This window comes from Hyla sarda, chromosome 6 (assembly GCF_029499605.1).
Source record: "Hyla sarda isolate aHylSar1 chromosome 6, aHylSar1.hap1, whole genome shotgun sequence".
Lineage (NCBI taxonomy): Eukaryota > Metazoa > Chordata > Amphibia > Anura > Hylidae > Hyla > Hyla sarda.
Window position 1 is genome coordinate 224825808 of NC_079194.1, and position 13179 is coordinate 224838986.

The 13179-nt window shown below is 40.9% G+C and overlaps 1 protein-coding gene across 1 annotated transcript in view; it reads right to left on the reverse strand.

The window, feature by feature from the left end:
- Positions 1-13179, reverse strand: part of PRRG4 (proline rich and Gla domain 4) — a 39913-nt gene that overhangs the window by 9858 nt on the left and 16876 nt on the right. Inside the window, exons 2-4 of the mRNA XM_056526609.1 lie at positions 12593-12699; positions 9311-9474; positions 7030-7072 (exon numbers count right to left, since the gene is read on the reverse strand). Coding sequence (XP_056382584.1) covers positions 7030-7072; positions 9311-9474; positions 12593-12699 — 314 coding nt within the window. The remainder of the gene's footprint in view (positions 1-7029; positions 7073-9310; positions 9475-12592; positions 12700-13179) is intronic.

Consider the following 13179-nt stretch of genomic DNA (forward strand, 5'->3'; position numbering starts at 1 on the left):
AATTTTGGGTAAAAATAAATAACATTTCCCCATGGGTCTTTTCTTAAAAATCTTTGGTCTGTTTCTCTTATACAGCCTCCCTTTCACATATAGGGGACATTTATCATTGTATGTATACTGTTTGTTATTATGTTGTGCTCTTTTTTGCGCAGTGTTTTTTTTGCGTCTTTTTTGTGCACATTTTTATATATAGAGAACTTCAATGTTATGGTGGTAGGTGGATACTTTTTTACAGTGGATAGTGAGTTATTATTATAAGTTGAGCACTAAGTTTGTGTACGGCAGCATTATTTTGCGCAACCCTACACCATCAATGACACACAGATATGATCCACAACTTTTGGGTACCGTGTGGGGTTTTCTAATTTTGTGCAAAATGTATTATCTGCCCTGCGCATGAATGATAAATTTTGCGCTACAGCGTACAAAATAAAGGGGAGGAAAGGGGGTAAAAAACATCCATGACACATCGAGATTGATAAATGTCCCCCACAGTACAGGCTGCTGTGTCCTGATTAGAATTATATCCATCTGACAGCTCTTTTTCTCTTGCTTCTCTTGCTCTCCAGTAGTTATCCAGGATTAGAAAAACAGAGCTGATTTCTTCCAAATACAGCACCACACCTGTCCTCAGGTTATTTGTGGTCTTGCAGCTCAGTTCCATTCAAGTAAATGGAGCCAAGTTGTTCTACCATGAACTTCCTGAGGACAGGTGTGATGCTGTTTTTGAAATTTGCTCTGTTTCGCTATTCCTGGATAACACATTGCATTCAAATGGGTTTTTAGTCTTTAAAGCGTCGCTTTAATTTGTGGTAACTTTTAATTTGTTGTTTAGACATGTCAAAAGTTTAGCTCCCACCAAGACTCAGTCCTGAGACTAGTTAAAATCGCGAGTTATAACTAGGGATCAACCGATTATCGGGTTGGCCGATATTATCGGCCGATAATCACGATTTTGGGCATTATCGGTATCGGTAATTATCTTGCCGATAAGCCGATAATGCCCCGCCCCCTGCACCGCCCCCACCCCACCGCAACCGCCCCCCCCGACCCGCCGCACCGCACTGCGTCGCACCCCCCACCGCACCGCCCCGGCCCCATTGCCTCCCCCATCCCCGGTTTTATAATTACCTATTTCCGGGGTCCACGCTACTTCTGGCTCCTGCTGCGTCCTGCGTTACGCTGTGCGCAATGACGAGTGACGTGATGCGACGTGACGTTACCGTCAGTGCGCACAGTGACAGCTCAGGAGGACGCCACCGGAGCCAGATGTAGAGTGGACCCCGGGCCCCGGGAACAGGTAATTATAAAACCTCGGATGGGGGAGGCAATGGGGCCGGGGCAGTGCGGTGGGGGTGCGACGCGGCGCGGTGGGGTGGTAGGGGGCGCTGAGCGGTGCGGCGCGGCGGTGGCGGTGATAGGACTCAGGACCCCCGCACAGGCAGGAGGAGAGAAGCGGGTGGCGTGGGCGGTCTATGGCACCACAAAAGCCACTGCAGTTCATTGATTTAAAGCGCCCGCTTTAAATCAATGATCTGCAGCGGTGTTGCGGGGGATAAATAGCCGATAATTTATACCGGAATATCGGTATAAGTTAATCGGCCCTAACCTCCACCGATTATCGGTATTGGCCCTAAAAAAACGATATCGGTCAATCCCTAGTTATAACCCTGCGACATGAGTGGCAGCACTGCCTCACCAGCTGCCAAAGCAGACTCATTCACTACATTAGGGTCTATGGTAAATGAATTGAGATTGAGTGACAACCAGTGAGTTAGGTCGGTGCTACCGCACACTTTACCCAGCTTTAACTCACGATCTCAGGGGGATGTCATGACAAGTTTCAACTTATTGCTTGTGAACATTAAGGTTAAATATATTAAAGTGTAGGGGAGGGATGTGGGAGGGGGTTTGGTTGGGTTATTTTGAATTCTGTATTGTTACTGTATACAAAAACTTGCCGGTTTTGCTGTACAATTAATGTCTATTGTATAACTTGTCAATAAAAAAATTAAATGGTCACTGCCGCCATAAACTACTTTTTATTTTTTGATAGACTATATAAAATTAGGATATTTGGCAATTTGTTTGAATTAAAGCGTACCTCTCAGATCCCACAAAAAAAAAAAAAAAAACAACAACTATTATATGTTACTTAGTACCTCATTCTGATCATGTACATGTCATTTTTATGTCTCTATCCCCTCTCCTGCGTTGCTTCACACAGTGAAGCGATCGGTGGTGAGGAGGGCCCCGTCTGGGGAGGCCACCCGCAGATGATCCTGCGTTAACCCTGTATTTACAAAAATAGTTTTTATGCTATAAATAAACTAAAATATGAAAAAAAAGTATAGAAATTTGGTATCGCCGTAACCGTATCAACCTGCATAGCAAAGATAACATGTCATTTATACCGCATAACGAACGACCCAAATTTTTTTTATAAAAAACATCCGCAGAATAGATATTTTTTTATGTATACCACCTCATAAAAAATTGAATAAAAAACTATCAGAGAGTCACATGTACCCCAGAATGGTACCAATGAAAGCGTGAACTTGTCTCTCAAAAATATTTTTGCACCCCAAGGCCTCTGCGTCTTTATATGATTTCAACAAAATATTCTAAACTAAAAGGACTCCCCAAAATCCACACAGCAAGCCTTCATGTCTGAGTGTCTTTGTCAACACCTACTGTGTTACAGGAAAAAATTGATAGAAATGAAAAACCTGCAAAAAAATGAAATTTTTTAATTCAGCCGTCACATTGCTTTCAATTCTGTGAAATGCCTAAAGGGTTAATAAACTTCTTTAATGTCATTCTGACTACTTTAAGGGGTGCAGTTTATAAAATGGGGTGATTTATGGGGGTATCTAACATACAGGCCCCACAATTCCACTTCAGAACTGAACTGGTCCCTGAAAAAATCAGATTTTGAAATTTTCTCTAAAATCTTGAAAATTGCTGCTAAACTTATAAACCTTCTAACATTCTAAAAGAGTAAAAGAATGTTTATCAAATGATGGGAACATAAAGTAGACCTACTGTAGATGTGAATTAATCATTAATTTGGTGCGGTATAACTATTTATCGTACAAGCAGAAAATGTAAAGTCTAGAAAAATGCTAATTTTTCATTTTTTTTCGCAGAATTTTGGATTATTTTACAAAACATGTTAAATATATCAATCAAAATTTACCCCTAATATAAAGTACAATATCTCACGAAAAAAACAATCTCTGAATCGCTTTCATAAGTTAAAGCGTTCCAAAGTTATTAGCAAATAAGTGGATGCATGACAGATTTAAAACATTTGTCTTGATCATTAAAGGGGTACTCCACCCCTAGACATCTTATCTACCTTTGGATAGGGGATAAGATATCAGATCGCCGCGGTCCTGTTGCTGGGGATCCCCAGGATCCCCACTGCGGCACCGGGCTATCAATACAGCATAGAGCGAGTTCGTTCCGCACGTAATGACGGGCAATACAGGGGCCGGAGCATCGTTATGTCACGGCTCCGCCCCTCGTGACATCACGGTCTGCCCCTTTCAATACAAGTCTATGGGAGGGGGCATGGCGGTCTTCACGCCCCCTCCCATAGACTTGCATTAAGGGGACGGGCCGTGATGTCACGAGGGGCGGAGTCATGATGTCACGCTGCTCCGTCCCCTGTATCGCCCGTCATTACGCACAGAGCAAACTCGCTCTGTGCTGTAATGATAGCGGGGTGCCGCAGCGGGGACCGTGGTGATCTGACATCTTATACCCTATCCTTTAGATAGGGGATAAGATGTCTAGGGGCGGAGTAACCCTTTAAGGTCAAAACAGGCTGTTGAGTAAAGGGGTTAATGCAGGTACTACAGCTCCCGACATGAAGCAGAGTGCATACCTGCAGTTAAGGACAGATCACAGCAGGTGTCACTCCGGACACCCGATGTGATCGTCCTATCTATTGCAGAGATGCGGAGCGGCTCTATACAGCGCTCGCATCTCTGCTCTATACTCCGGCCGGCCAGTGATATGAATAAAAAAAACATCAATCATTCATATTTCCTGCTGAGGGTGGTGATTGGCTGCAACCATCCAGCCAATCCCCACTCTGGGCGGAAAATATGAATGAGTGATGTGAATTTCTATTCATATCCCTGGCCGGCCGGAGTATAGAGCAGAGATGCGAGCGCTGTATAGAGCCGCTCCGCATCTCTGCAATAGACGATCGCATTGGGTGTCAGGAGTGACACCCGGGGCGATCTTTCTATTAGTACAGGTACTACTACTCCCATCATGGAACAGTCTGTTCCATGCTGGGAATAGTATTACTACCTAAAAAGTTTAAAAAAAAATAGAGAAGAAAAGTCAAACACACACACACACACTTTATTCAAGATAAAAATTTTGCTATAAAAAATAAAAATTTTGTTAAATAAATTTTTTCCCATCCCTACTGCATTTTTTCTTTTGGTACCCAACAAATTTAGAGAAAAAAAATGCCAAAGGGGCCAAAAATACTATTTCCACTCAAAGGCAAAAACGCCAGAAAAACTGCCAAAACTTAGGGAAAACCTGTGGCAGTTTTTCTGGCGTTTTTGCTGGTATTTTTTTTAAGTGTTAAAAAGAAACAAGTGGAAACCTAGCCTTATGTCAGCCAACTTGCCTGAGTTGTTTTAACAGCATTTGGAGATATACTTTACACAAAGGCGTGTCTTGTAGCTTCTGGGCCCGATGCTAAATCTGCAACAGGGCCCCATATGCCAATTATACTGTATTACTGATCTCTTATGGGGCAGATGTACTTTGGGGCACCGGCTGCCAACTCTGCACCTTCTATAGCTGCACCCCTGGCTTTACAGCAAGCCCTGGATATAGGCACAATGTTATAGACTTATTGGTCAAAAGGAGAACTGCAAAAGTTCATGATAATTTTATAATATAGACAGGTAAATGTAAAATTAGAAAAAAAAATATCACTAACATTAATACATTTTGAATAATAATAATTAATAATTATAATAATAGGATTTTTTTTTAACTGTCTCTTTGAGTTAGATGTGGATCCAGCAGGAAGAAATCCTTCCTTTATTTCCTTTTTTGCTTTAACATAAATAAAAGAATGTATAAAAGACTGCTACCAAAGCTGCAGCATAAAATAATGCAATGTGTGTAACCATTCTTAGGGGAGTAAGTATTTTGGGATCTAGGTGTTTGTTGAGTAACAATTAAAAAACACTGTCAAGAGTTTACGCAGTGCATTTTATGTAACCGATTTTGTCAGATTTGAAGGGAAGACCTTTGTTACAGCACTTGTAATTATCTCAGCTTCTTATAAGACTGTTCTGTGTATGTTTGAGGTAAACAGCTATTATAAGCAGTGCATAGTAAGATAAGCATCCAGAGACAGCAGTGAATAGCGCTATCACAACGCTCTCTGCAGCTGTTCTTATCCACAAAAACATTGTCACATTTATCCATGGGCTGTGACTGGTATTTCACCTCCGCTTCACTAAAACAAATGGGAATGGGTTGTAATACCGCACACAACCTGAAGACAGGTGTGCCCCTGTTTTTGGAAGAAAGCAGCTGTGTTTTTCTATCCCTGAATAACCTTTTTTAATTACATTGAGCAGAACTAAAATACACTGTGCGCCCTGAGTAGGATTATAACACAATGTGCCCCCTAAATTAAAATATAATACACTGTGCCCCCCTGAGCAGGAATATATTACACTGTGTCCCCCCTGAGCAGAATTATGATACTCTTTGTTTCCTGTGCAGGATTAAAATACACTGTGCTCCCCTGAAAAGGATTATAACACACTGTGCCCCCTGAGCAGGAATATATTACACTGTGCCCCCTGAGAAGGATTATAACACACTGTGCCCCCTGAGCAGGAATATATTACACTGTGCCCCCTGAGCCGGAATATATTACACTGTGCCCCCTGAGAAGGATCATAACACACTGTGCCCCCTGAGCAGGAATATATGACACTGTGCCCCCTGAGAAGGATTATAACACACTGTGCCCCCCTGAGCAGGAATGTATTACACTGTGCCCCTGAGAAGGATAATAACACACTGTGCCCCCCTGAGCAGGAATATATTACACTGTGCCCCCTGAGAAGGATTATAACACACTGTGCCCCCCGAGCAGGAATATATTACACTGAACCCCTGAGAAGGATTATGATAATATTTGCCTCCTGTGCAGGATCAAAATATACTGTGCCCCCTGATTAGGATTATAAAATACTGTGCCCCCTGATTAGGATTATAAAATACTGTGCTCCTCTGAGTAGGATTTCAATAGACTGTGCCCCCTGAGTAGGATTATATAATATACTATGCTCCTCTGAGTAGGATTATAACATAATGTGCCCCCTGATTAGGATTATAATATACTGTGCTCCTCTAAGTAGGATTATAATATACAGTGCTTCTCTGAGCAGTATAACATACTCATCTGCCTCCATTCCTACAAGATGCCAGCCTGACCTCTTATGCCCAGGACTTGCATTGTAGGAAAGGATGCTGGTGGCAGGAGCTACGTGCTCCCTCCCAATCACAGATGCTGATCCCTAAGGATGTGGTTATTGTTGAATACAGGGAAACTGGTTTGGAGATCCTGCATCAGATTGTTTCTCCAAATTTTAACAACAGCTTCAGAGAACTGAAGAGAAGTGGCTAAATCCACCCATGAGGTACTGGGGAAGATTTATAAAAACCTGTGAATGAAAGTGGAAGAGTTGCCCATAGCAACCAATCAGAATACTTCTTTAATTTTTTTTAAATGTCTTTGAAAAATAAGAGCCAATCTGATTAGTTGCTTTTACGAAACTGCTCCACTTTTACTCTGCACAGTTTATGATAACTCTCTTCTATTGTATTTAAGAACAGACTATATACACTGAAAACATCTTACACAGATCAGCAAATGTACCCAACACGATAAACCTTATTGATTTGCATTATATGAAATAACTATTGTTACAGTAGTATGTATTGTTAAAAAAAAAGGTCTGGCTTTACCTTCTTTTGACATTCTCTGAGAGTATTCCTTCCAGAATTCCACCTTAAAAGAAAACAAAAATAACAGAAAAGAGATCATTGTAAAGGCAATTATAATATGGTTCACTTAGGCTAGGTTTCCACACACTGTCTGTTTTTCTGTATTTTGTATTTTCTGTTCTGGGTCCTGTTCAGACATTGTTTATGTCTGAACGGTTTCTGTGTTAAAGGGGTTATCCAGGAAAAAAAACTTTTTTTTTAATATATATATCAACTGGCTCCAGAAAGATAAACAGATTTGTAAATTACTTCTATTAAAAAATCTTAATCCTTTCAGTACTTATGAGCTTCTGAAGTTAAGGTTGTTCTTTTCTGTCTAAGTGCTCTCTGATGACACATGTCTCGGGAACCGTCCAGTTTTGAAGAGGTTTGCTATGGGGATTTGCTTCTAAACTGGGCGGTTCCCGAGACACGTGTCATCAGAGAGCACTTCGACAGAAAAGAACAACCTTACTTCAGAAGTTCTTAAGTACTGAAAGGATTAAGATTTTTTAATAGAAGTCATTTACAAATCTGTTTAACTTTCTTCAGCACTGGGAGGATATATAAGACCTCTTTAGGTGCGGTTCTGTGCTGGTGATTAGACCTGTATACTGGCCATGTTGACTTGATGTTGACTATGTCTGTCTGTTTACACATCCTGAGTTTTAACCATGGTTATCTGTCCTGTTTGATATATAGATTTTAGCCTGCTTTGTTTTAGATTATTTGTTGGGTTTTAGTATTCTTGTATATTCTTTCTGCATTTGCTTTGTGTTGCCTTAGTCTGTATTCACACTATGCGTTTTGTCAGTCCTGTTTTGACCTTGTTTGATTCTGTAACTCCGAGGATAGAATCCTGTTCTGAGCCTTGGGCTAATCTGCTTATCTAGGAGTGAGTAAGTCTTTTGTCTGTACCCGTGTTTGCTTGTATTTAGGATTTTTGTTTTGTTTCACACTGTGGAGAGTGCCCGCTGGCTAGGATTCTATTTGACTTTGGTATTTTTGCCCCTCCATGCTTGGAGTAGGGTGTCTAGTGTGTTCCTTGTTCTGAGTCCAGTGTAAATAGTGCTCTTGATTTCCTGACCCGTTTAGTGTTCTGACATTCAGTTAATCTGTTCATCCCCTGCATCTCCTGGTTTTGTTTGCTATAAACGTATCCCCATATTTAGTCTTGTTCATATTATCATATCTGCCGTTAACCTTGATTCCGGTTTCTGAACTGTATGTATTTATGCTGCCTTATTTGTATTTATATATCTGTTTGTTGGTTCTGTTATGTTCCTGACTTGTTTCCTGACATGTACAATGGGTTTGTTTGGTTTGACTCGTACGCCCATGCACTTTAGCGCAGGAAGGGACCAGCGCCCAGTCGTCAATCCATTGTTTAGGGTGGATGGGCAAGTAGGCAGGGAGAGTGGTCTTATGGACAGCTTTAGGGCTCACTTCTACCAACCCCCCCTACTGTTCATGACATCCGTGTTTTTTTTTTTTTTGTTTTTTTTTTTACCTTTAGACGTCTACGGGAGAAAAATACCACAAAATCAGCATGCTACAATTTAGAAAAATTGTCACTGAGCCATAAAACACAAACAAATACATCATATAGGTATGTTATTTTATATGTACGCCTTGAACAGTTACTTTATTTGGTTGTTTAAACGAATGGCATCTGCTACCCTGCAATACACTAAGCGGATGCTGACAGATATGTCTAACAAGATGCAAAATGCAGTGTGAATACTTTTGCAGCATTTTGGCTGTAAGAGCATTATGGGAGATGTAGTCCAAAACATCTGCAGTGCCGAAGGTTGCGTATGCCTGTCCTAAGGCATGCATTAAACAGATTGATAGAGCCCAATTCACCCGATGGAAAAGTTGCTAATTTGGCCTCCAATTGAGATGTATAAGTCAGGGTTTGCCAGTAGGAATAGCATGAACTACCCCTGCATCCTGTAAAACGTGAACGTAAAACGTGTATGTAAAAAAAGACATTTATTTCACACACTGCTAAAGCAGTATGAACCTGGCTTTAGAAAAATATGTCAGCTTTCTTCTAGAACAGCACCACAACCGCTCAGAGTTTGTGCCTGGTATTGCAGCTTACCTCCATTGAAGTAAATCTGGTTAAGCTGAAGTGCCCCACACAACTTTAGAAAAGTGAGTCACTTTGAGCACTGTTCTTCCAATGCTGTTCCACCTCTTTAACCATATACAGTACAATGTAAAAACATAATATCACATAGAAAGGTATATTCATTACCACTGCATTGTCGTCTTCAAATATCTCCCTGGCTTCTTCATAGTTACATTGCTCCTCATAACATTCTCTCTCCAGATTTCCAATGACAAACATCTCAAAGTCAAACTGGTTGTAGTGCAGTCTGCGTCCCAAGAAGCTGCTGGCGTCCTTTCCATGTTTAAACACTAAAATAAACATAATCATGTCTTCAATAAATGCTGTATAACTGCAAATAAGTTTACATTCTTCTGCCTCACCGGATGCATGTGCTTCTACTCTGCCCCCAATGCCTTATTCAGTGTGTGTGTGTGTGTGTGTGTATGTATGTGTGTATATATATATATATATATATATATATGAATCTATATGTATATGAATATATATATATATATATATATATATATATATATATATATATATATATGTACACACACAGTGGGGCAAAAAAGTATCACCCACCAGTTGTGCAGGTTCTCCCACTTAAAAAGATGGGAGGGGACTGTAATTTTCATCAACTATGAGAGACAGAATGAGGAAAAAAAAAATCCATAAAATCACATTGTCTGATTATTGAAGAATTTATTTGCAAATAATGGTGGAGAATAAGTGTTTGGTCAATAACAAAAGTTAATCTCAATACTTTGTTATATACCCTTTGTTGGCAATGACAGAGGTCAAACGTTTTCTGTGAGTCTTCACAAGGTTTTCACACACTGTTGCTGGTATTTTGGCCCATTCCTCCATGCAGATCTCCTCTAGAGCAGTGATGTTTTGGGGCTGTCGCTGGGCAACACAGACTTTCAACACCCTCCAAAGGTTTTATATGGGGTTGAGATCTGGAGACTGGCTAGGCCACTCCAGGACCTTCAAATGCTTCTTACGAAGCCACTCCTTCATTGCCTGAGTGGTATGTTTAGGATCACTGTCATGCTTAAAGACCCAGCCACGTTTCATCTTCAATGCCCTTGCTGATGGAAGGAGGTTTTCACTCAAAATCTCACAATATATGGCCCCATTCATTCTTTCCTTTACACGTATCAGTCTTCCTTGTCTCTTTGCTGAAAAACAGCCCCAAAGCATGATGTTTCCACCCCAATGCTTCACAGTAGGTATGATGTTCCCTGGATGCAACTCAGCATTCTTTCACCTCCAAACACGACAAGTTGAGTTTTTACAAAAAAGTTCTACTTAGGTTTCATCTGACCATATGACATTCTCCCAATACTCTTCTGGATCATCTAAATGCTCTCTAGCAAACTTCAGGTGGGCCCGGACATTTACTGGTTTAAGCAGGGGGACACATTTGGCACTGCATGATATGAGTCCCTGGCAGCGTAGTGTGTTACTGATGGAAGCCTTTGCTACTTTGGTCTCAGCTCTCTGCAGGTCATTCACAAGGTCCCTCTGTGTGGTTCTGGTATTTTTGCTCACCGTTCTTGTGATCATTTTGACCCCATGGGTTGAGATCTTGCGTGGAGCCCCAGATCGAGATTATCAGTGGTCTTGAATGTCTTCCATTTTCTAAAAATTGTTCCCACAGTTGATTTCTTCACACCAAGCTGCTTGCCTATTGCAGATTCAGTCTTCCCAGCCTGGTGCAGGTCTACAATTTTGTTTCTGGTGTCCTTCGACAGCTCTTTGGTCTTGGCCATATTGGAGTTTGGAGTGTGACTGTTTGAGGTTGTGGACAGGTGTCATTTATACTGATAACAAGTTCAAACAGGTGCCATTAATACAGGTAACGAGTGGAGGACAGAGGAGACTCTTTAAGAAGAATTTACAGGTCTGTGAGAGACAGAAATCTTGTTTTTTTGTAGGTGACCAAATACTTATTTTACTAAGGAATTTACCAATTAATTCATTAGAAATCCTACAATGTGATTTCCTGTATTCTTTCCCCCCATTCTATCTCTTATAGTTAAGGTATACATATGTTGAAAATTACAGGCCTCTCTCATCTTTTAAAGTGGGAGAACTTGCACAATTGGTGGCTGACTAAATACTTGTCTGCCCCACTGTATATATTCTGACACTGTGGCAAGGAAAGGGTGTATTTCCCTAGCTAACCCTGGAGAAATTTCCACCTGTGGGCTAATTAATGAGGTAGCAGAAAGGGGAAGTGTGTTTAAAAGGAAGTCAGACAATGTAGTCTGTGCTCTCCCCAGAAGACAGCAAGGTGGCGGTGGGGGGGAGGGGGGGGGAGCAGGGGTCCAGATGAGGAACACACAGCCCAAGCTGTGAGTGGCCTCAAGTGTGTGTGAATAGTGAGTAGAAGGTTGCAGGAGGCAGAAGTTTAACTGGCCGGGAAAAGCCCACCAGTTGATAGTCAGGGCACGCTGTATTGTTTAGTTAGTGACTAGACGGTCTAAGGTTTTGTTTGTTACTGTCTTATGTTTTTATTTTTCCTTCAACCTGTCTTATAAAGCTGGAGAGGGGCCGGACTTGCATGATGTACTGTTGTTTGCCTGCTGATTGAAGTGGAAACGTGTCCTGTGGTGGTGTCAAGGACGATCCCAGGGAGAAATCCTTACAATATATAAAAATATATATCTCAAAACCTGTGTAGAATAAGATTGGTATAGTTGCCCATAGCAACTGATCAAATAGCTTCTTTCCTTTTTCAGAGGCCCCGGTATCAGGGCAGTTTATTACTGCGTCAGTGTTGGGATCTTCGAGGTAACTAATATCCTGGGTTAGCGCTTCTCCTTGCTCCAATATCACTCACAAGCCTGGCTGTTTTTGTCACACAGTATTATTGTATGATGAAATAGCTACCTAGGACGAATAGCATTTTTAGATTAGTAGTATATTGTAATACACCTTAGCAAATTGGCAGTTTACCTTACAACTTCATGGTGAACATGTCACCCCTCGTGCTACATTATAGTGAATGTTTCAGATCTTGCGCCCACTAGTGAGATTTTGTTCTTAAAATCCCAGCCTTGGCAGGGCCAGACCACATGATTGTGCAGCTGGATGTTGCCCACCCTGATGTAGATAAAAGGCTTTCTTATATAAAAATAAAGGACAAAGGATGAACAGTAGGGCAACTGCTGATTTTGCTCTATTGTACACCTGGGAATTTACTACCATATTTAATCTTGCAACAAACCAAAGTGATACTGTGTCTAATGAAGGACTGTAAATCTGAGATATGACTTAAAGCTTCTAGGCCCGAATGAAAAATCTACAACAGTGTTCTATATCATATGTACAGTATATTTCTGGTGCCTTTCTATGTGATGAGTCCTTTGGGCCTGCTTGGGTGCAATGGCCACTTCTTCACCTGCTATAGCTACGTACCTCCTTGATTTCTGGATCCAAGTGGAATTCTTGCACAGGGTGGAAATCCAAACACTTCAATTATCAGCTGGTAGATCAGGAGCAAATGCAGAACGAAGCTCTGGTATCTGCAATGTGTTAATGTACAACATGTTAATTCTTGTAACTGGGATATAAAGATTCTTAGTTCTGATATAATAGCTTTGATGGTAAATCTGATATTGTTAGGTTCTCACTGTTTAGATGTTTAAATTATGGGGAGATGTACCCTGATTTTGTTACATGTAGGTTACATTTATCTTGAAAATGTAGTGTAACATTCTTGACTTACGTTGGAAACACTGAAGCAGATTTACTAAGCTGTTGTGCCTGAATTTTGGTTCTATGGGGGAGATTTATCAAAACCTGTGCAGAGGAAAAATTAACCAGTTGCTTCTTTTATTTTTTAGAGGCCTTTTCAAAAACGAAAGAAGCAATCTGATTGGTTCTGCACAGATTTTGATAAATCTCCCCATATATGTGTGAAAATTGTGGTGCACAGCATTCACAATACATTTATTATGTTGCGTGCACCAGATAAGAAAAAAGTTAAATGTGCTACACTTGAC